The sequence below is a fragment of the Triticum dicoccoides genome, chromosome 5A (assembly GCF_002162155.2).
Source record: "Triticum dicoccoides isolate Atlit2015 ecotype Zavitan chromosome 5A, WEW_v2.0, whole genome shotgun sequence".
NCBI lineage: Eukaryota > Viridiplantae > Streptophyta > Magnoliopsida > Poales > Poaceae > Triticum > Triticum dicoccoides.
This window is the reverse complement of record NC_041388.1, coordinates 327,933,609-327,958,986: the sequence shown is the minus strand read 5'-3', so window position 1 is coordinate 327,958,986 and position 25,378 is coordinate 327,933,609. Positions and strand designations below refer to the sequence as shown.

The 25,378-nt window shown below is 42.5% G+C and overlaps 1 protein-coding gene across 2 annotated transcripts; it reads left to right on the top strand.

Moving 5' to 3' along the window:
- The first annotated feature begins 1,690 nt into the window (after positions 1–1,690).
- LOC119301284 (plant cysteine oxidase 5-like) lies at positions 1,691–4,622 on the top strand. Of its 2 annotated transcripts, XM_037578233.1 has the most exons (6): positions 1,692–1,826; positions 2,400–2,616; positions 2,960–3,108; positions 3,259–3,406; positions 3,879–4,082; positions 4,185–4,622. In XM_037578233.1, exons 2-6 carry the CDS (start codon positions 2,517–2,519, stop codon positions 4,298–4,300), a joined length of 717 nt encoding a protein of 238 aa, XP_037434130.1. In that variant the 5' UTR covers positions 1,692–1,826; positions 2,400–2,516; the 3' UTR covers positions 4,301–4,622. The 2 variants fall into 2 exon arrangements, with proteins under 2 accessions (XP_037434129.1, XP_037434130.1); XM_037578232.1 differs by having other exon boundaries at positions 1,691–1,826; positions 3,879–4,622.
- Positions 4,623–25,378: the final 20,756 nt, after the last annotated feature.

Below are 25,378 nucleotides of genomic sequence, written 5' to 3'. Positions count from 1 at the left end.
GATTTCTGGAGAAGAGAGGAAGTTTATCTATGTTTTTTGTTATTTCTGCTGACTGTGGCTCCGCTAGTATGTGTGTTGTGGCCAGATTCTCGGTTGGCGAGATACTCCTTTCCGCAGGGGATTTTATTCCTACATGTTCGAGTGAAGAAGAAGCTGAGCTCCGCGTGTGTACCTTTATAATAATCCTAGACCTACGTAACCTCCCTACGTACTCTATATAAACTTTCAAATCTAATACTCTCTACCCCCTGATTTTCAGATGGGTGGGACCAGGCAATTCTTTCTTCCAATCAATTATTGACAAGCCAGCTCTTACGTAAGTTTACCTAGAATATTTACGTGGATATAGCAAAGCCCGTACCTTTACATTGAAATTACTCTACACCGTTCAATCACTCTGAAAATGATTGTTTATTTGCGTACTATTTTTGTTTCTAATGAAGCTTTCAACGGGTCCATCCTCCTTTTTTTTTGCTAGAATACATCATGGAAAGAATACACCATGAAAAGATGTATCATCATTCCAAAAAAAGGGCCAAGCGACCAGCATAACGCTAAACGGCAGATACAATGTCAAATAAAGCAAGTAACACCACACTAATCCCTAGGATTAGAACCACACCTATAACAAGTGAAAACAAGGGAACTCGCCATGTCCGATCTCTACCCAAGAAGGTGAGGAGACGAGGCACAAAGCAACCAGGCCGCTCTCCTTGATTTGAAGACAGAAACGGTAGGCACCACAAAGCTTTTACTGTGCTTTAGCCAGATTAAAATTAAAAGGCAGGCTAACACGGTGGCTCGTGAGATTGTGAAATTCTGCTTATTTGTTTGGATGGTTTGTTAGTGTATATTATTTCACCCCGTGTGATGGCTTCTGCAAGGGATAGTTGTAAGGATATTATTATCAATTACTATCTCCGTCATCAAGTGGATAGGAGTAGCGACACATATTGTTAAGATGGTGATTTCAGACTACCTGATGTACTATTTTGTAAGGTCTTTGTGAATAATTAATAAAATGGCTGCATGCATCGCCCAGATGTAGAGGCCGGGAGTAATTCTTCTTTTCTAAAAAAAAACTCCATCTTAAAGATGTTTTTGCACTTCAAAAAACAAAATATGAAAAGGACCTGAAAGGGATGATGGAGGACGCGCTACTTCTTCCTGCTTGCTTATAGGCGTTTTTGCTTAAACAACACTCAGTGTGAAGCACAAGTGACAAAGAATCAACACAAGTCCATCCACACAAGGCTTAATTAAACACCGTTGCATATTTCTTCTTATAGAAAAAGGTCGGATGGGCTTTGTGATGCGGCTACTCCACTTCTCCACCTGTATGGAAGCAAGTAGATTCTTCAACTCCTCCACCATGAAACGATGAGAGCAACCGGCAAACGTGTTTCGAGTGAACAGTATATTCTCCATAAATAACCACATGCATGTTCGAGCCTTCCATACTATGGTACACTTTCCTGAAAAGGGGAGATTTTTGCGCTCTAAAAGGGCATTTTTAAGCACTAATTTTTGTTGTTGTTAAAAAATTTTAGACAGCATTGAGATGAATTGCTAATTACACCATCTAAACCTGAAGAACACGAAATTAAGCATTAAGAAGTTTAATTGTACAAAGATGGGAAGTCGGCCATCCTCTAGAACATGATAGGAAGTCCATTTGCGTTGCGAATCTCAACATCATTTCTGGTGAGGTGCCCTTTTCTTCACCAACCGAGTAAGTTGCAAGTACAAGATGGGAAGTCTCTCATGAGCAGCGGAAGAGAGCTCCACGGGACCGTCTTTCCTCCTCTCTCGTCGCCCCTTCCAAGGTACTGCATCCCCGCTGCCTCCGTTCTTGGTTCTATCCAGCAGTTTTGGTCTGTTCCTAGTGCTCGGTTGGATCTCATCCATCTATATCCCTGTTTTTGAGCCGTCCCTTAACCCTAGTAATTCTACAAGGAATCCCTGCTTGTTTGGATGGAGTAAATCTAGGCACTAGTGGTCATATGTAATTAGGGTTTATGCAAATACTCCCTCCGTAAAGAAATAAGTAGTGATCTAAATGCTCTTATATTTCTTTACGGAGGGAGTACTAATTTATGTAAACCTAGGAACAAAAGGTTGAATTCGTATATGGTGTTTACGTAAATCTAGGCACTAGTGTTCATGTCATGTTCTACGGCGATAACACATTGGTGTTCATGTTATTGGTTGGATCTGTACTAATGTAGTACAGAAAGATTAGTCACATTAGTCACAAGTTAGCCACCTGTTAATGGGAGAGGAAGGAGCACGAGTGGCCTTTCTCTTTCCCTTTCACGAATTGACCACAAGTTAAATGCAGCGTGCGTTTCCATTCGCCGATTTTTGTTGATGTTAATTCTCTTTTCTTACTGGAACAGGCTGTCAAGGATTGTTCAATCTGTCTCGGAAGAATGTGTTCAGAGTGAATTCTTCTGAGGGCTGAGACTTATTTATTAAATTATTAACTTATTAACTTATATAAGGCCTTGCCTTCTATGGCTGCAATCCAGAAGCTTTATGAGGTCTGCAAAGCATCATTATCTGAAAAGGGGCCATCATCTCCTGAAGCCGTCGAAAATGTTCGTGCTGTATTAGGTAAGAACTACATGGGGAATCAGTGATAACCAAACTAAATGCCTTACTGTTAAGTGCCTTACTACTAAGTACAGTAGTATTTTATTTATTGAGCGTGTTCCTATGCTATCCTGAATAAATAGAAACTTCAGACATAATGCACTTGTGAGCAGAGGAGGTTGTGACGTTGCACCAATTTCACTTTTTCTGATGCTGCTGTAATCGTAGCCTCATTCAATGAATTGCTTTGTTTCTTTAAATGCCCTGTTATGGTCTTTCTGGCACTTGACCTCACCTGTGTCCATCAGCATCTATACTTGCTTGGCAGTAGAATTTTCATGAACTTTAACTTACACCTTAACAGATATGATCACACCTTCTGATGTTGGACTTGAGTGTGAAGCACAAGCTGTTCGTGTTTGGAGAAGACCACGAGTGTTGAATAGGAAAACAGTGCTCCATTCAAGCCCAGCGATTAGATATCGTCATATATATGAGTGCAAAAGCTTCTCTGTAAGCCCCATCAACTACTTACCCACTGTCATGCTATTTTATTTGTATCTGCAGCACTTGTATGATTGTATCACCATTAGTCCTCTTTTATCTCTTGTGCTTTTAATATGTTTTGAAGTTGCCCAATGTCCTTTCACATTCTCCCTGCAGATTGGAATATATTGCATACCAGCATCATCCATCATTCCACTGCACAACCATCCAGGCATGACTGTGCTCAGCAAACTTCTCTATGGTAAAGTGCATGTCAAAGCGTATGATTGGATTGATATAGAGGAACCCGGTAACTTATCAAAAGGTAGGTTTTATCTTGATCATAGATGATTTTGTTTTCTTTAGGTGTTTATATATGCATCACAGTTTTGAGATTGTACAATACTTTATGAGGAGTGTGCACCAGTTCTTGAACCTTGTAACACAAAGAATATGGTCCAGATACATGAAAAGCCCTAAGATGAATCTTATTGTTTCATTTCCTCAATATTTTTTGAGGTTATATCTGGTTTTTTATCCCCTATGCTATAAGAAATTCTGCTAAAATGTAATTTTCTTTGCCACTGCTGTCAGTACTGCATTTGTCTGTCTTGGACTTTGCTGTGGACCGAGAGTTCGTAAATGGAAACTCTTATTTTTCGTTAAGATGTCATAATCAGAAAATATCTGCGCTCAACTCTGTTGACGTACTAAAGTATACATGATTGTCAATATCCAAATGTTTCCGACTGAAACACGTACGCACAACTGATTTCAAACTTGTTTGGTGCTGGCAGTCAGACCAGCCAAGGTTGTGAGGGATGGTGAAATATCTGCGCCTTGCGCGGCGATGGTGCTTCGTCCAACAGGGGGTGGGAATGTCCATGCCCTGAAAGCCATCACTCCCTGTGCTATCTTGGACATCTTGTCTCCTCCTTACTCGTCAAAGGATGGGAGGCATTGCTCCTACTTCCGGAGACGCCAAAAGTCGCACCCGACGGGTCAGTGCCGTGATCTCCCCTGGACGAAGAACAACCATGATTTACTAACAAAGGACGGCTTCAGTATCTCAATTACTTACATGTTTGCTATTGTTTCTCCAGGCATTTTATGGGACCGAACAAGGGAGTCTGAATTTGTCTGGCTGGAAGAATACCAGCCCCGTGACAACTTTGTTATTAGAAGAGACCTGTACACAGGACCTACTTTGGAGCTGTGAACCCACCTTTCGTTCATAACGTGCTCGGCGCTATAGTTATGCTTGCCCTAACACTTTTAAGTTATATATCAAGAAGCACACAGATACGCGTAATGCAAAAAGATTGTTGTCTTTTGTTCTCTTTGAAATTTTTATTTATAGGCACTCTTTGGGAATTTGATCTAATAAAACTATTGTAAGATGATGTTATTGTATATTTCAGGTTGTGTAACATGTTGGCAAAATATTTGTATCTAACTATATGTACCAATTGGAAGGCGCTTTTGAGCCTTCCTCTCAATATGAACCTTTCTTGGAAATGCCGACAGAAATATTTTCATAATGTGCGTTGTATTCCTTGAGTTGTCTGCCTTTTGGTGTCTTGACCTAACTACACACTGTGACCTGCCACAACCTCAGATTTGACGCTCTGTTCATCTTATCAAAGCAGATTGTTCTTTTTCAATTGAAAGCGGCGTTCCTATCAATAGTGAGTAGTCTATGGCGACTTCGTAAGTTTTAAACCTTAATGAGTCCAACCTTCGGTTAGTGTTGTGTAGTATGTGCATGAATCTTCATTGTGTTACCTAAAACATTGTTATCGTTTATTGGTATATTAAGCCAGAAAAACATAGTGAGCCGCTTCATCCGAAATTCCTTTTGCCATTCAGATTTCATTGAGCAGACACAAATCAAGTAGAGAAGTAATTCTAGGGAAAAAAGAAATGACAACTAATTCTAATAATATTGTATATTATTAAACGTTATGGTGATGAAAATCACTCTCCTTGTGAGTTTCAAATTGGAGAACAGGTTTATGTGAAGCTTCACCCTTATGCTCAACAAATTGCGGAAGCTCGCCCATATCCCAAACTTGCGTACAAGTATTTTGGTCCTTTTTCCGATGGTCAACCAAGTGGGGCCAGTGGCTTATGAATTGGCTCTACCGCTATCCAGCAAAGTTCATCAAGTGCCTTACGTGTCTCGGTTGAAGCAACAAATACCAAATCATACACTAGTCTTCACTGATTTGTCATCGCCACTGGAGTTGGATGTAACTGAAACCGTTCCATAAGCCATCTTGGATCGTCATCTGGTGAAGAAAGGGCAATCCTCTTTGTTACAAGTGTTGATCAAGTGGTTCTATATGCGTGAGACATTAGCTACGTACATGGGAGGATCATGGTGTGATCAAAGCTTGTTTTCCGTCGGCTCCAGCTTGGGGCAAGCTTCGTCAATCTGAATTCCCCTCCCCCCCTTGCCTCCCGTCCCTCCCAAGCTTCTCTTTTTCTCTAGAAATCCCGAATTCCCTTTTGTATATGTTACATCGATCTGCCAATTTCAAATCCTAGGTCATACCATGATGGTGATTGTGATGTGGTAGTATGGTGCTTCTAATAATTTGTCTTCCATGCTCCAGTAGAAGCTTGTCAGAGGTCTTCTTACCCTCCTAACAGGAATACGATGGACTTGGATTTGTTTCGGCAGATGGTGCAAAGAGGACACAATATAACGGGGGGCTTCTTCTACAACGTTTCTTGGTTTATCATCGTGTATGGTGGTACGCTTTGATTGTGCTTTTCATCACTTTGTCAGTCTGTGACATATGTATCTGGTCCGTTTTTTATGCAGTTTCCTCTAACTATATTCTACCATTGAATTGCAGGAGGCAGGAGCACCATGCTTCCGGTTTTCAAAAATCAAAAAACATAAAAAGAGAACGAAAACACATGAAAAACCGCAGAGGCACGTAGGTGTGGGGGCATGCACCTACTCGGTTGTGCCCAGCCGCATTGTTGCCTCGTGATCCGCTAACTCATTTGGTTCCCGCAATCCCTCGCATGGTTTCAAGTTTTTGGTTCCTAAAACTTAGTGAATTTATCGTTCGTGCCTATCAAATTTTAGCAGGTGAAGATCCTCTAAGAAATTTCTTCGTTGAAGCTCCTCCTCTTCCAAAAAAAGCTAGGGTTCGTGCCTCTCACCGGCGCCGGCGCAGGTCCGCCTCGTCTCCAGTGGCCCTAGGGCCATGGGGCGCGGTGGATCCTGGCAAGAGCCGGCGGGAGGCCTCCGTTGTTAGTCGTTCCTTTGAGTTTTGTTAGGTTTTGTGTCCTGCTCAGGAAGGCGAGACGGCGGCAGCTCCCTGAAGATGGAATAAATGTCTCCCCGCCTAGCTCCCGTTCCGTTGATGCGTCTAGCATCGGTGGTGGGCATGTGAAGGTGTGTCTCCGATGGATCTATCCTCGGTGGATTTGCTCGAATCTGGTTGTTGTTCACTACATTTGTGTGTCTTCGGGTTGGATCATTTCTTTTTTTTTTTGCAGGTGAACTTTGTATTACTCAAGTGGTAAAGTCACGGTCCACAAAGATCAATAACCTCTGACAAGCCAGAGTTAAGCCAAATGACGGTTCTACTCTCAGTTTTAGCAAATTTTGCTAAATAATCACTAACATTATTTTGGCTATGATGAACATGAGTAAAAATAGTTGTACGGAGATTCTAAGAAACTTGATTTCCTCCACCGGCGAGGTAAAGACTGATCTATCAATGGCCACATCATTTATCATCCTTACAACTTGCAAAGAGTCCATCTCCACATAGATAGGCAGCTTCGTTCTTTGGATTGCAATTAAAAGTCCCTCCATGCAGGCACTGAGCTCTGCTTCTAAGGCATTCCTACAGGAGAATAGCACCCTACATGATGTAAAGATGATCTCTCCCGCACTATCTCGAAGGACCATACTAGCACCCGCACCACCAGCGGCAGTCCAGGCTCCATCCGTATTCAGTTTAGTCCAGCCATCCATCGGCAACGTCCATGGAGCAGTAGCAGCTGAGTTTACTATCTCACGAGGCAAAGTAGTCTGATCATATGATATCACATGTTTCCCTTTGATCTGTTCCTCGTCCGACTGATTGAGTGTTAAAAGAGAGTCTAAGTAACTCACCAAGAAACTTTTGGACACATCCATTGGCGGAGGGTCCTTGTTGTGAGTTACCTCGTTCCTGTTATGCCATACCCGCCACAGCGTCATCAGTAGCATGCATCGCTCAATATCAGTAAGTGTCTGCAGCGCCTCAAGTAACCATTTAGTGCCTGTATTTTTCAGTTCTTCCAGCTTCGGCAAACGCCCTACAGTAGACATACATCTCCACATTTGCACCGCTAGAGGGCATCTACATAAAGCATGGAAGGAATCCTCCTCCTTGTGCCCGCAGATCGGGTAAGTTCCTGAGAGCTCTAAAGTTCATTTATGTTTGTTTTGCCAAGTGGGGAGAGAATTAGGCGCAACACGCCAAGCGAAGTTCTTCACGGTAGGCGGTACAAGGCTCTTCCATATAATTCTCCAACATGTGTGGTGGCTGTCCGGAGCATTGCTTGATGGTTCTTCAGTCAGCCTACACGTTTCCTCAAAGGCCATAGTGTATGCCGACTTAACTGTAAAAACACCATTTTTTGTTGGTCCCCAAGCAAGCACATCATTGCCTAGCTTTGGCGAAGCCCTTATTTTCAGAATTTCATGCACATCACAGGGAAGAAAAGCTTCTTGTAGCAAGTTTGCATTCCAGGAGCCATTTTCTCTCAATAGTTGGGAAACCCACCGGTACCTGCATGTGCCTTGCACTGAAATTGGACTATAAGAAAAAGGCCTAGGGATCCAAGCATCCCTCCATATTCGAATGTTCCGTCCGTTTCCCACTCTCCATATCAAACCTTTCTTAAGCAGATCAAGGCCATGACTGATAGCATCCAAGTTGAAGAAGCATTACGTGAGAAGACCGTGTCCTCAAGCTTGCCATTAGGGTAATATTTGCTCTTCAGCAATCTTGCACACAAACTCTTAGGTCTAGTTAGGAGTCTCTAGGCCTGCCTAGCTAGCAAGGCCTGGTTGAACAAACGATAATCATGGAAACTTGCACCCCCCTTACTTTTTGTTTGTTGCAATTTTTGCCAAGATTTCCAATGCACCTTCCGTTTCCCTTGGACTGCTCCCCAATAGAAGTTCCTGACCATTTCCATAAGATCATCGCAAACAGAGCATGGTAATTTATTTAAAGACTCCCATGACAAAAACCGGAAGTGACTCGGCAACGGACTTAATCAAAACTTCCCTACCTGGTTGGGCAAGGTGCCCATCTCCCCATTGTACTAATCTCTTCATGAGCTGCGCTTGCAAGTTCTTAAATCTACCCTTAGCCATTCTGCCATTAGGTGTTGGCATCCCCAAGTATTTCTCTTCAAATCCCATACTTGTAATATTTAAAACATCCCGCACCTCCTCTTGTGCATTTATCGGGCAGGCTTCTCCAAACATAATAGAGCACTTGTTATAGTTCAGGAGTTGCCCTGTAACACTTGCATATAGGTCAAGGCAGAGTTTAACTTGTTCAGCTTGTGCATGTGAGGCCTCAAAAAATAAGAGTGTATCATCTGCAAACAAGAGGTGTGATATGCCAGGAGCGCGCCTGCAAATCTTTATTGGAGTAATCAAGCCCACTTCAACATTCTGTCTCAAAATTGCAGATAGACCGTCAGCGACGAGTAAAAACAAGAAGGGGGAGAGCGGATCACCTTGACGAAGTCCACACGACGGTGCAAATGAATCCAAGAGGGTCCCATTGAATCTCACAGAATATCTCACCGATGTGACACAAGTCATAATCCAGTCAATCCATCGGAGAGCAAAACCCAACTTTTGCATCACTTGCCTCAAGAAGTTCCAGTCAACCCGATCATAAGCTTTTGATAGATCAAGTTTATAGGCACAAAAACTTTTTGTTGGATCCTTTTCTTGCTTTATGTGATGGATGCATTTAAAGGCAATTAGCGCATTGTCTGTGATCATCCTGCCAGATATAAAGGCACTCTGCTCAGGGGTAATAATGTCATCTAGGAGAAGCTTCAATCTATTAACAAGACATTTAGAGACCACCTTATAAATTACATTACAAAGGCTAATAGGCCGAAATTCAGATAGCTTCACCGGATTGGCAACTTTTGGAATTAACACAATGGATGTCTCATTAACCCCTTCTGGCATGATGCCTGTTCTGAAAAATTCCTTAACGGCCCTGATAATATTTTCCTTCAAAACCTCCCAATTGCGCTGAAAAAATCTAGCTGGAAAGCCATTTGGGCCAGGTGCCTTCAAGGGCCCTATCTGAAAGAGCATCGGAGATCTCCTGGTCAGTGAAATTTGCACAAAGCTTATTATTTTTGTCATCAGTTATCATCGTATTAAACAGATCCACGACTCTCGATGCATCTACGGATGGATCAGTGATACGTCTCATTAACCCCTTGGGCATGCCCCCCTGCCTGGTGGGCCCCCTGACGCTCCACCGACCTCAATCTTGACTCCATATATTCACTTTCGGGGAGAAAAAAAATCAGAGAGAAGGATTCATCGCGTTTTATGATATGGAGCCGCCGCCAAGCCCTAAACTCTTTTGGGAGGGCTGATCTGGAGTCCGTTCGGGGCTCCGGAGAGGGTAATCCGTCGCCATCGTCATCATCAACCTTCCTCCATCACCAATTTCATGATGCTCACCGCCATGTGTGAGTAATTCCATCGTAGGCTTGCTGGACGGTGATGGGTTGGATGAGATCTATCATGTAATCGAGTTAGTTTTGTTAGGGTTTGATCCCTAGTATCCACTATGTTCTGAGATTGATGTTGCTATGACTTTGCTATGCTTAATGCTTGTCACTAGGGCCCGAGTGCCATGATTTCAGATCCGAACCTATTATGTTTTCATGAATATATGTGAGTTCTTGATCCTATCTTGCAAGTCCATAGTCACCTACTATGTGTTATGATCCGGCAACCCCGAAGTGACAATAATCGGGACCACTCCCGGTGATGACCATAGTTTGAGGAGTTCATGTATTCACTATGTGTTAATGCTTTGGTCCGGTACTCTATTAAAAGGAGGCCTTAATATCTCTTAGTTTCCATTAGGACCCCACTGCCATGGAAGGGTAGGACAAAAGATGTCATGCAAGTTCTTTTCCATAAGCACGTATGACTATATTCGGAATACATGCCTACGTTACATTGATGAACTGGAGCTAGTTCTGTGTCACCCTAGGTTATGACTGTTACATGATCGATCGCATCCGACATAATTCTCTATCACTGATCCATTGCCTACGAGCTTTTCATATATTGTTCTTCGCTTATTTACTTTTCCGCTGCTATTGTTACCATCACTATAAAACCCAAAAATATTACTTTTGATATCGTTACCACTACTATCATATTACTTTGCTACTAAATACCTTGCTGCAGATATTAAGTTTCCAGGTGTGGTTGAATTGACAACTCAGCTGCTAATACTTGAGAATATTCTTTGGCTCCCCTTGTGTCGAATCAATAAATTTGGGTTGAATACTCTACCCTCGAAAACTATTGCGATCCCCTATACTTGTGGGTTATCAAGAACATTTTCTGGTGCCATTTCCGGGGAGCATAGCTCTATTCTTTGAGTCACTTGGGATTTATATCTGCTTATCATTATGAAGAACTTGAAAGATCCAAGAACCAAGATTTTTCCTTCAACTACGAGGGGAGGTAAGGAACTGCCATCTAGCTCTGCACTTGATTCACCTTCTATTTTGAGTAAGCTTACGACACCTAAACCTGCTTCTGATATTAATTCTGATATGTCGCATGTTATTGATGATGCCACTTCTGCTATGCATGATACTTATTATGAAACTACTTCTATGCTTGATACTATTGTGCCACTTGGTGAATTTCTTGATGAACAACTTGCTAGGGCTAGAGAGAATGAAATTATTGAAACTGATAATATTGATGAAAGTGATGATGAAGATTCTCCCCCTAGATATGAATTGTGTGTTGTTCCTGAGGGTTATGTTATGGATGAAGAAACTGCTAGGGACTTTCTTGCTTGCAATGATAGAAATGATCTTAAGAAACTATTAGCTAAGCTTAAACAAAAATCTCTAAATGCTAGAATGAAATATGATCCTGCTTATGCTACTTCACCTATCTTTATTACTGATGAGGATTATGATTTCTCTATCGATCCTGAGTTAATTACTTTGGTTGAATCTAATCCTTTCTATGGCCATGAATCCGAAACTATTGTGGCACATCTTACTAAATTAAATGATATAGCCACCCTGTTCACTAATGATGAGAAAACTCGCTATTATTATATCCTTAAGTTATTTCCGTTCTTAATAAAGGGTGATGCTAAGATATGGTTTAATTCTCTTGATCTTGGTAGTGTGCGTAGTCCCCAGGATATGATTTACTGTCATCCTGTCAAGAAAAATGAAATACTTGATATCTTTTATAATGGACTAACCGATGCTTCCAGAGATTACCTGGATAGTTGTGCTGGTTGTGTTTTCAGGGAAAGAACGATTGATCAAGCTGAAATTCTATTGAATAATATGTTGACCAATGAAAATAATTGGACACTTCCTGAACCAACTCCTAAGCCAACTCCGAAGAAAAGGGGTATTCTATTTCTCAGTCCTGAAGATATGCAAGAGGCAACGAAATCTATGAAAGAAAAAGGTATAAAAGCAGAAGATGTTAAGAATTTACCTCCTGTTGAAGAAATACATGGTCTTAATTCACCACCTATTGAAGAAACACATGGTCTTGATAACCCGACACAGGTAGTAAAGGTAAATTCTCTCTATAGATATGATAAAGCTGAAATCCCTCCTGCTAAGTTTGCTAGCCAATGTTTGGATGAATTTGATAACTTTATGGTTAAGCAAGAAGATTTTAATGCTTATGTTGGTAGACAATTGAAACATAATGCTTATATGATTGAACACTTGAGTGATTATATGGCTAGTGTTAAAGGTGAACTTAAACTTATTAGTAAACATGCTTCTATGGTTACCACTCAAGTAGAACAAGTACTTAAATCTCAGAATGATTTGCTTAATGAATTGAATAGTAAGAATAATGACTTTGCTGTTAGAGTTGCAACTAGAGGAGGTAAAGTGACTCAGGAACCTTTGTATCCTGAGGGACACCCTAAGAGAATTGAGCAGGATTCTCATAGAGCTAATGTAGATGCACCTAGTCCTTCTAAAAAGAAGAAAAAAATGATAGGACTTTGCATGCTTCCAGTGAACCTGTTATCGACACACCTGAGAATCCCAATAATATTTCTATTTCTGATGCTGAAACACAACCTGGTAATGAACATGAACCTAGTGATAATGTTAATGATGATGTTCATGTTGATGCTCAACCTAGTAATAATAATGATGTAGAAATTTAACCTGTTGTTGATCTTGATAACCCACAATCAAAGAATCAACGTTATGATAAGAGAGACTTTGTTGCTAGGAAGCACGGTAAAGGAAGAGAACCATGGGTTCATAAACCCATGCCTTTTCCTCGTAAACCATCCAAGAAAAAGGATGATGAGGATTTTGAGCGCTTTGCTGAAATGATTAGACCTATCTTTTTGCGTATGCGTTTGACTGATATGCTTAAAATGAATCCTTATGCTAAGTATATGAAAGAAATTGTTACAAATAAAAGAAAGATATCAGAAGCTGAAATCCCCACCATGCTTGCTAATTATACTTTTAAGGGTGGAATACCAAAGAAACTTGGAGGTCCAGGAGTACCAACTATACCATGCTCCATTAAAAGAAACTATGTTAAAACTGCTTTATGTGATCTTGGAGCCGGTGTTAGTGTTATGCCTCTCTCTTTATATCGTAGACTTGATTTGAATAAGTTGACACCTACTGAAATATCTTTGCAAATGGCTGATAAATCAACTGCTATACCTGTCGGTATTTATGATGATGTGCCTGTTGTGGTTGCAAACGTTACTATTTTAACGGACTTTGTTATTCTTGATATTCCCGAGGACGATAGTATGTCTATTATTCTTGGATGACCCTTTTTGAATACTGCAGGGGCTGTTATTAATTGCACCAAAGGCAACGTCACTTTTCATGTTAATGGTAATGAGCATACGATACACTTTCCGAGGAAACAACCTCAAGTCCACAGTATCAATTCTATTGGAAAATTTTCAACAATTACTATCGGAGGTATTGAATTTCCTCTTCCTACTGTCAAAAAGAAATATGATATTCTTATCGTTGGGGACATGCATATCCCCGTTGAGGTAACCTAGTGTTATTCGAAAATTCTCTGGTTTCGTGTTATTCGAAATGAGTTTGTTAACAAGACATGATCAACCTTGTTAATGGATTCCTTTTGATGGGCATGAGATGGATGAATTTAGAAGGCACAACTCTTGGTACCCTCTTTTTACTTTCTGTTATTTATATCAAATAAAGCAAAAATAGTAATTTCTGTCTGTTTTCTGAATTACCCATGCAATAAAAATACCCCGAAAATAAAAGTTCTTCAAATGCCCTGAAATTTAAATATATTTTTTCTAGAATATTTGAGAATACCTGGCACTGAGAGCACAACAGGGGGAGCAAGCATCTGGCCACGAGGGTACAGGGCGCGCCTTCCTGCCTCGTGGGCCCATGGTGGCTCCCCTCCACTTATTCCCGCTACCACACACTCATTCTTCCTCCAAAAAAATCACTAACCAGCTCAAGCACGAGTTCTAGCTCATCTTGCTGCCATTTTTGATCTCCTAGCTCAAAGCTCCATTCACAAAACTATTTTGGGGGATTGTTCCTTGGTATGTGACTCCTCCAATGGTCCAATTAGTTTTTGTTCTAGTACTTTATTCATTGCAAAAATATTCTGCTTGGGTGACCCTGTTCTTGAGCTTGCATGTCAAATTTATATGGTCACAAGTAGTTTTAATGCATGATATAGCTTCTAGGCACTTGTAGGAGTAGTTGCTATCAATTTTGTTGAGTTTGCTTCACTTTTATTTTGAGTTAGTAAAAAATTCAGAAATTTTTCAGAGGAAGAAATATGTTTAGGAAAATGTACCAAGGTGGTTTTTCAAGGAAGCAAGGACCCAGGCCCGCAATACGCGATGCGGACGAGGAACCACCAAGAGACGCTCAAGTGCGGCCTTGTGAATGGCCGTCAGAGGATTTCATGATCCAAGCAGGAATTAAAGAGGAATTTATGCATATGTGCATAATGCTGATCTGGAGAGCTTGGAGGCAGATAAGTACCGTCAATACCTCTATTTAACTGATTCATTTGTGAGAAGGTTTAAATTCTCATCATCACGCAATTCTCAAACTGACCTGTTTGATCTTTATGATAAATCTTATACCATGGACTTAGAAGATTTTAACATTGCTTGTAAACTCCCTCAGTGGGGTGATGTAAGTGAACCTCGCTAATTTGAATTTAGATATTTTCTTGCTAGTATTACAATGGGGGAATCTAGAGATGTAACACAAGCCACCATAGGGAGCATTCATTTTCCTGCTATACATTATTTTGCTCTCTTCATAGGTAGATGCATAAATGGTAAGGATGAAGCATGTCACATGTGAGTACCTGATCTTAGCATTCTCAGGAGCGCTGTTTTAGGAGATAAACAATACAACTTGGGGGCTATAGTTGCACGTAGGTTGCATAATAACCGTATTCATGGAGATTTCTTTGGTGGAATTTATGCAACTCGTATAGCTAACTTTCTTGCGATACCCATACGTGGAGATGATATTGAGTTGCCTCCTTCTTATCTAGATTATGATGCTATGGTTCGTCATCAGTTTGTTAAGAGGAACGATCAGTTCCTCCAGTACCGACTAATCTTTGATAGACGACGCACCTATCACGTCGCTCTTCCTGCTCCTACTTTCTTTGACTTTCAGGCAAAGGGGAGATATGTTATAACCAGGGAGGAGGCGACCAAGTACGAGAGGAGGGCGGAGACAGCTTGCCTCCAAGCTGCATCTCAATAGGCAATTGCCACCGCATCTCAGTACGACCTCAACTACAACTTTGGATATCCGCCAGGCCAACCGTGGCCATAGACCAACTTAGGCCAGAAGCCTAAGCTTGGGGGAATACGTTCCTCACCAACATTACATTCATGTTCACACACTCATGCTAGTTATCGGTGCTCATACTTTTTCATTGTAATATCCATGCTAGTTTATTTTCCTTTTTATGCTTTCTTCTTGTGTGTTTGAAGAACCTTAAGAAAAAACAAAAAAAATAGTTGTAGCTTTTAGCTAGTTTACTTTTCATGCCTGTACCAGTAGTAATTAAAAAGAAAACCCAAAAAGATTTCTCGTTCTTCTTTTACTTGTTGGGAGCTTTCCCGTGTAAATAATTTTGTTTCTTTTCTTGTTATTTGGGGGTCGAGAGGAGAAGACCATGATTAAAATGTTAAATGGCTCCTATATGCATTATTGTTGATCTAACAAAGAGCCCATATTACTGTTGGAAATATGCCCTAGAGGCAATAATAAATTGGTTATTATTATATTTCCTTGTTCATGATAATCGTTTATTATCCATGCTATAATTGCATTGATAGGAAACTCAGATACATGTGTGGATACATAGACAACCCCATGTCCCTAGTAAGCCTCTAGTTGACTAGCTCGTTGATCAATAGATGGTTACGGTTTCCTGACCATGGACATTGGATTTCGTTGATAATGGGATCACATCATTAGGAGAATGATGTGATGGACAAGACCCAATCCTAAGCCTAGCACAAGATCGTGTAGTTCGTTTGCTAAAGCTTTTCTAATGTCAAGTATCATTTCCTTAGACCATGAGATTGTGCAACTCCCGGATACCGTAGGAGTGCTTTGGGTGTGCCAAACGTCACAATGTAACTGGGTGGCTATAAAGGTACACTACCGGTATCTCCGAAAGTGTCTGTTGGGTTGGCACAAATCGAGACTGGGATTTGTCACTCTGTGTAAACGGAGAGGTATCTCTGGGCCCACTCGGTAGGACATCATCATAATGTGCACAATGTGACCAAGGAGTTGATCACGGGATGATGTGTTACGGAACGAGTAAAGAGACTTGCCGGTAACGAGATTGAACAAGGTATCGGATACCGCCGATCGAATCTCGGGCAAGTACAATACCGCTGGACAAAGGGAATTGCATACGGGATTGATTAAGTCCTTGACATCGTGGTTCATCTGATGAGATCATCGTGGAGCATGTGGGAGCCAACATGGGTATCCAGATCCCGCTGTTGGTTATTGACCAGAGAGTTGTCTCGGTCATGTCTGCATGACTCCCGAACCCGTAGGGTCTACACACTTAAGGTTTGATGACGCTAGGGTTATAGGGAAAGTGTGTACACGGTTACCGAATGTTATCCGGAGTCCCGGATGAGATCCCGGACGTCACGAGGAGTTCCGGAATGGTCCGGAGGTAAAGATTGATATATAGGAAGTATGGTTTTGGCCACCGGAAGTGTTCCGGGCATCACCGGTAGTGTACCGGGACCACCGGAGGGGTCCGGGGGTCCACCAGGTGGGGCCACCAGCCCCGGAGGCATACATGGGCCAATAGTGGGAAGGGACCAGCCCCTAGGTGGGCTGGGGCGCCTCCCCACCAAGGCCCATGCGCCTAAGGGGAAGAGGGGGCAAACCCTAAGGGCACATGGGCCCTAAGGCCCATGCCTGGTGCACCTCCCTCTCCCCCTCCACTTGGCCGCCACCCCAGATGGGGATCTAGGGCTGCCGCCACCCCTAGGGAGGAAACCCTAGGTGGGGGCGCAGCCCTCCCTCTCCCCCTATATATAGTGGAGGCAAAGGGGCAGCCCAACACATGAAGTTCCTCCCCTGTTGGCGCAGCCCTACCCCTCTTCCTCCTCGTCTCTCGTAGTGCTTGGCGAAGCCCTGCTGGAGCCCCGCGCTCCTCCACCACCACCACACCGTCGTGCTCCTGCTGGATGGAGTCTTCCCCAACCTCTCCTTCTCCCCTTGCTGGATCAAGGCGTAGGAGACGTCACCGGGCTGTACGTGTGTTGAACGCGGAGGTGCCATCCGTTCGGCACTAGGATCATCGGTGATTTGGATCATGACGAGTACGACTCCATCAACCCCATTCACTTGAACGCTTCCGCTTAGTGATCTACAAGGGTATGTAGATGCACTCTCCTTCCCCTCGTTGCTAGATTACTCCATAGATTGATCTTGGTGATGCGTAGAAAATTTTGAATTTCTGCTACATTCCCCAACAGTGGCATCATGAGCTAGGTCTATGCGTAGTTTCTATGCACGAGTAGAACACAAAGCAGTTGTGGGCGTCGATTTTGTCAATTTACTTGCCGTTACTAGTCTTATCTTGATTCGGCGGCATTGTGGGATGAAGCGACCCGGACCGACCTTACACGTACTCTTACGTGAGACTGGTTCCACCGACTGACATGCACTAGTTGCATAAGGTGGCTAGCGGGTGTCTGTCTCTCCCACTTTAGTCGGATCGGATTCAATGAAAAGGGTCCTTATGAAGGGTAAATAGAAATTGGCATATCACGTTGTGGTTTTGGCGTAGGTAAGAAACGTTCTTGCTAGAAACCTATAGCAGCCACGTAAAAACTTGCAACAACAATTAGAGGATGTCTAACTTGTTTTTGCAGCATATGCCTTATGATGTGATATGGCCAAAAGGATGTGATGAATGATATATGTGATGTATGAGATTGATCATGTTCTTCTAATAGGAATCACGACTTGCATGTCGATGAGTATGACAACAGGCAGGAGCCATAGGAGTTGTCTTAATTTATTTATGACCCGCGTGTCAACATACACGTCATGTAATTACTTTACTTCATTGCTAAAGCGTTACCATAGTAGTAGAAGTAATAGATGACGAGACAACTTCAAGAAGACACGATGATGGAGATCATGATGATGGAGATCATGGTGTCATGCCGGTGACAACGATGATCATGGAGCCCCGAAGATGGAGATCAAAAGGAGAAAAATGATATTGGCCATATCATGTCACTATTTGATTGCATGTGATGTTTATCATGTTTTACATCTTATTTGCTTAGAACGACGGTAGCTTAAATAAGATGATCCCTCACTAAAATTTCAAGAAAGTGTTCCCCCTAACTGTGCACCATTGCGAAGGTTCGTTGTTTCGAAGCACCACGTGATGACCGGGTGTGATAGATTCTAACGTTCGAATACAACGGGTGTAAGCCAGATTTACACACGTAATACACTTGGGTTGACTTGACGAGCCTAGCATGTACAGACATGGCCTTGGAACACGGAAGACCGAAAGGTCGAACATGAGTCGTATAGAAGATACGATCAACATGAGATGTTCACCGTTGATGACTAGTCCATCTCACGTGATGATCGGACATGGCCTAGTCGATTCGGATCATGTTTCACTTAGATGACTAGAGGGATGTCTATCTGAGTGGGAGTTCATTAAATAATTTGATTAGATGAACTCAATTATCATGAACATAGTCTAAATTGTCTTCGCAAATATGTTGTAGATAAATAGCTCACGTTGTAGCTCCATGTTTCAATATGTTCCTAGAGAAAGATTAAGTTGAAAGATATTGTAAGCAATAATGTGGACTGGGTCCATAGTCCGAGGAGTGTCCTCACTGCTACACAGAAGGCTTACGTCTTTGATGCACCGCTCGATGTGCAAACCCCTACAACGTCGTCTGTGGATGTTGTGAACACTTGACAGACACATTCTGATGACTACCTGATAGTTAAGTGCACCATACTTTAGGCTTAGAATCGGGATTCCAATGACGTTTTGAACGCCATAGAACATATGAGATGTTCCAAGAGCTGAAATTGGGATTTCAGGCTCATGCCCGTGTTGAGAGGTGTGAGACCTTTGACAAGTTCTTTTGCCAATAAGATGGAGGAGAATAGCTCAGCTAGTGAGCATGTGCTCAGAATGTCTGGGTGCTGCAATCACCTAAATCAAGTGGGAGTTAAACTTCCAGATAAGATAGTGATTGATAGAGTTCTCTAGCCACTATCACTAAGCTACTAGATCTTCGTGATGAACTATGACATGCAAGGGATGGAGTTGATCCCGGAGCTGTTCGCGGTGCTTAAGACCGCAAAAGGTAGAAATCAAGAAGGAGCATCAAGTGTTGATGGTTTAACAAGACCACTGATTTCAAGAAGGGCAAGGGCTAGAAGGGAAACTTCATGTATGGCAAACCAGTTGCCGCTCCAGTGAAGGAACCCAAGGTTGAACCCAAACCCGAGACTAAGTGCTTCTATTGTAAGGGGAACGGTCACTGGTAGCGGAATTACCCCAAATGCATGGTAGATAAGAAGGCTGGCAACTTCAAAGTATATACGTGTTATTAATGTGTACCTCACTAGTACTGCTGGTAGCACCTGGGTATTGGATACCGATTCAGTTGCTATTATTGGTGACTTGAGGCAAAAGCTACGGACTAAACGGAGACTAGCTAAGGGCGAGGTGACGATGTGTGTTGGAAGTATTTCCAAAGTTGATGAGATCACCATCACACGCTCCATCTGCCTTTGGGATTAGTATTGAACCTAAGATAAATGTTATCAGGTGTCTACATTGAGCATGAATATGATTAGATCATGTTCATTGCAATACGGTCATTCATTTAAGTTAGAGAATAATGGTTATTCTGTTTACATGAATGATACCTTTCATGGTCATGCACCCTATGTGAATGGTTCACTGAATCTCGGTCGTGGTAATACACATGTTCACGCCAAAAGATGTAGAGTTAATAATGATAGTACCACTTTCTCGTGGCACTGCCGCTTAGGTCATATTGGCGTAAGATGCATGAAGAAACTCCATGTCAATGGATGTTTGGAGTCACTTGATTTTGAATCACTTGACACATGCGATCCATGCCTCATGGGAAGGATGACTAAGACCCCGTTTTCAGCTACAATGAAACGGGCAAGTGACTTATTGGAAATCATGCATGCTGATGCGTGTGATCCAATGAGAATTGAAGCGTGTGGTGGATATCGCTATTTTCTCATCTTCACTGACGATTTGGGTAGATATAGGTATATCAACCTAATGAAGCACAAGTCTGAAACGTTTGAAAAGTTCAAGCGATTTCAGAGTGAAGTTAAGAATCATCATAACAAAGAAGATCATGTTCCTACGATCTGATCAAAAGGGATTTTCTAAGTTATGAGTTTGGCAATCACTTAAGACATTGTGGAATTGTTTCGCAGTTGAAGCCACCAGGAACACCACAAGGTAATGGTGTGTCCGGACGTCGTAATCAAACCTTATGAGATATGGTGCGATCTATGATGTCTCTTACCGATCTACCGCTATTATTTTGAGGTTATGCATTAGAGACAGTTGCATTCACTTTAGATAGGACACCATATAAGTCCGTTCAGACGACGTCGTATGAACATTGGTTTGGCAAGAAACCAAAGTTGTCATTTCTTAATGTTTGGGGCTGCGATGCTTAAGGCTTCAGCCGGAGAAGCTCGAACCCAAAGCGGACAAACACATCTTCATAGGATACCCAAAGGTGACAGTTGGGTATTGAAGGAAATATGCCCTAGAGGCAATAATAAAGTTATTATTTATTTCCTTATAATCATGATAAATGTTTATTATTCATGCTAGAATTGTATTTACCGGAAACATAATACATGTGTGAATACATAGACAAACAGAGTGTCACTAGTATGCCTCTACTTGACTAGCTCGTTAATCAAAGATGGTTATGTTTCCTAACCATGAACAATGAGTTGTTATTTGATTAAACGAGGTCACATCATTAGTAGAATGATCTGATTGACATGACCCATTCCATTAGCTTAGCACCCGATCGTTTAGTATGTTGCTATTGCTTTCTTCATGACTTATACATGTTCCTATGACTATGAGATTATGCAACTCCCGTTTACCGGAGGAACACTTTGGGTACTACCAAACGTCACAACGTAACTGGGTGATTATAAAGGAGTACTACAGGTGTCTCCAATGGTCGATGTTGGGTTGGCGTATTTCGAGATTAGGATTTGTCACTCCGATTGTCGGAGAGGTATCTCTGGGCCCTCTCGGTAATACACATCACATAAGCCTTGCAAGCATTACAACTGATATGTTAGTTGTGAGATGATGTATTACGGAACGAGTAAAGAGACTTGCCGGTAACGAGATTGAACTAGGTATTGGATACCGACGATCGAATCTCGGGCAAGTAACATACCGATGACAAAGGGAACAACATATGTTGTTATGCGGTCTGACCGATAAAGATCTTCGTAGAATATGTAGGAGCCAATATGGGCATCCAGGTCCCGCTATTGGTTATTGACCGGAGACGTGTCTCGGTCATGTCTACATTGTTCTCGAACCCGTAGGGTCCGCACGCTTAAGGTTACGATGACAGTTATATTATGAGTTTATGCATTTTGATGTACCGAAGGTTGTTCGGAGTCCCGGATGTGATCACGGACATGACGAGGAGTCTCGAAATGGTCGAGACATAAAGATTGATATATTGGAAGCCTATGTTTGGACATCGGAAGTGTTCCGGGTGAAATCGGGATTTTACCGGGTTACCGGGAGGTTACCGGAACCCCCCGGGAGCCATATGGGCCATCATGGGCCTTAGTGGAAAGGAGAAAGGGGCAGCCCAAGGGGGCTGCGCGCCTCCCCCCTTCCCCTAGTCCTATTAGGACTAGGAGAGGTGGCCGGCCACCCCTCTCCCTCTTTCCCCCTTGGGAATCCTAGTTGGAATAGGATTGGGGGGGAGTCCTACTCCCGGTAGGAGTAGGACTCCTCCTGCGCCACCTTCTCCTGGCCGGCGCCTCCTCCCCCCCTTGGCTCCTTTATATACGGAGGCAGGGGCACCTCTAAACACACAAGTTGACACAAGTTGATCCACGTGATCGATTCCTTAGCCGTGTGCGGTGCCCCCTGCCACCATATTCCTCGATAATACTGTAGCGGAGTTTAGGCGAAGCCCTGCTGCTGTAGTTCATCAAGATCGTCACCACGCCGTCGTGCTGACGAAACTCTTCCCCGACACTTTGCTGGATCGGAGTCCGGGGATCGTCATCGAGCTGAACGTGTGCTCGAACTCGGAGGTGCCATAGTTTCGGTACTTGATCGGTTGGATCGTGAAGACGTACGACTACTTCCTCTACGTCGTGTCATCGCTTCCGCAGTCGGTCTGCGTTGGGTACGTAGACAACACTCTACTCTCGTTGCTATGCATCACATGATCCTGTGTGCGCGTAGGAAAATTTTTGAAATTACTACGAAACCCTACAGTGGCATCCGAGCCTGGTTATTAATGTTGATGTTATATGCACGAGTAGAACACAAGTGAGTTGTGGACGATACAAGTCATACTGCCTACCAGCATGTCATATTTTGGTTCGGCGGTATTGTTGGACGAGACGACCCAGACCAACCTTACGCGTACGCTTACGCGAGACCGGTTCCCTCGACGTGCTTTGCACAGAGATGGCTTGCGGGCGACTGTCTCTCCAACTTTAGTTGAACCAAGTATGGCTACGCCCGGTCCTTGCGAAGGTTAAAACGGAGTCTATTTGACAAACTATCGTTGTGGTTTTGATGCGTAGGTGAGATTGGTTCTTACTTAAGCCCGTAGCAGCCACGTAAAACAAGCAACAACAAAGTAGAGGACGTCTAACTTGTTTTTGCAGGGCATGTTGTGATGTGATATGGTCAAAGCATGATGCTGAATTTTATTGTATGAGATGATCATGTTTTGTAACCAAGTTATCGGCAACTGGCAGGAGCCATATGGTTGTCGCTTTATTGTATGCAATGCAATCGCGATGTAATGCTTTACTTTATTACTAAACGGTAGTGATAGTCGTGGAAGCATAAGATTGGCGAGACGACAACGATGCTACGATGGAGATCAAGGTGTCGCGCCGGTGACGATGGTGATCATGACGGTGCTTCGGAGATGGAGATCACAAGCACAAGATGATGATGACCATATCATATCACTTATATTGATTGCATGTGATGTTTATCTTTTTATGCATCTTATCTTGCTTTGATTGACGGTAGCATTATAAGATGATCTCTCACTAAATTATCAAGAAGTGTTCTCCCTGAGTATGCACCGTTGCCAAAGTTCGCCGTGCCCAGACACCACGTGATGATCGGGTGTGATAAGCTCTACGTCCATCTACAACGGGTGCAAGCCAGTTTTTGCACACGCAGAATACTCAGGTTAAACTTGACGAGCCTAGCATATGCAGATATGGCCTCGGAACACGGAGACCGAAAGGTCGAGCGTGAATCATATAGTAGATATGATCAACATAACGATGTTCACCATTGAAAACTACTCCATCTCACGTGATGATCGGTTATGGTTTAGTTGATTTGGATCACGTAATCACTTAGAGGATTAGAGGGATGTCTATCTAAGTGGGAGTTCTTAAGTAATATGATTAATTGAACTTAAATTTATCATGAACTTAGTACCTGATAGTATCTTGCTTGTTTATGTTGATTGTAGATAGATGGCTCGTGCTGTTGTTCCGTTGAATTTTAATGCGTTCCTTGAGAAAGCAAAGTTGAAAGATGATGGTAGCAATTACACGGACTGGGTCCGTAACTTGAGGATTATCCTCATTGCTGCACAGAAGAATTACGTCCTGGAAGCACCGCTGGGTGCCAGGCCTGCTGCTGGAGCAACGCCAGATGTTATGAAACGTCTGGCAGAGCAAAGCTGATGACTACTCGATAGTTCAGTGTGCCATGCTTTACGGCTTAGAATCGGGACTTCAACGACGTTTTGAACGTCATGGAGCATATGAGATGTTCTAGGAGTTGAAGTTAATATTTCAAGCAAATGCCCGGATTGAGAGATATGAAGTCTCCAATAAGTTCTATAGCTGCAAGATGGAGGAGAACAGTTCTGTCAGTGAGCATATACTCAAAATGTCTGGGTATAATAATCACTTGATTCAATTGGGAGTTAATCTTCCGGATTATTGCGTCATCGACAGAATTCTCCAATCACTGCCACCAAGCTACAAGAGCTTCGTAATGAACTATAATATGCAAGGGATGAACAAGACTATTCCCGAGCTCTTCGCAATGCTGAAAGCTGCGGAGGTAGAAATCAAGAAGGAGCATCAAGTGTTGATGGTTAACAAGACCACTAGTTTCAAGAAAAAGGGCAAAGGGAAGAAAAAGGGGAACTTCAAGAAGAACGGCAAACAAGTTGCTGCTCAAGAGAAGAAACCTAAGTCTGGACCTAAGCCTGAAACTGAGTGCTTCTACTGCAAGCAGACTGGTCACTGGAAGCGGAACTGCCCCAAGTATTTGGCGGATAAGAAGGATGGCAAGGTGAACAAAGGTATATGTGATATACATGTTATTGATGTGTACCTTACTAGAGCTCGCAGTAGCACCTGGGTATTTGATACTGGTTCTGTTGCTAATATTTGCAACTCGAAACAGGGACTACAGAATAAGCGGGCACTGGCAAAGGACGAGGTGACGATGCGCGTGGAAAACGGTTCCAAAGTCGATGTGATCGCAGTCGGCACGCTACCTCTACATCTACCTTCGGGATTAATATTAGACCTAAGTAATTGTTATTTGGTGCCAGCGTTGAGCATGAACATTATATCTGGATCTTGTTTAATGCGAGACGGTTATTCATTTAAATCAGAGAATAATGGTTGTTCTATTTATATGAGTAATATCTTTTATGGTCATGCACCCTTGAAGAGTGGTCTATTTTTATTGAATCTCGATAGTAGTAATACACATATTCATAATGTTGAAGCCAAAAGATGCAGAGTTGATAATGAAAGTGCAACTTATTTGTGGCACTGTTGTTTAGGTCATATCGGTATAAAGCGCATGAAGAAACTCCATACCGATGGACTTTTGGAACCACTTGATTATGAATCACTTGGTACTTGCGAACCGTGCCTCTTGGGCAAGATGACTAAAACACCGTTCTCCGGTACTATGGAGAGAACAACAGATTTGTTGGAAATCATACATACCGATGTATGTGGCCCGATGAATATTGAGGCTCGTGGCGGATATCGTTATTTTCTCACCTTCACAGATGATTTAAGCAGATATGGGTATATTTACTTAATGAAACATAAGTCTGAAACATTTGAAAAGTTCAAAGAATTTCAGAGTGAAGTTGAAAATCATCGT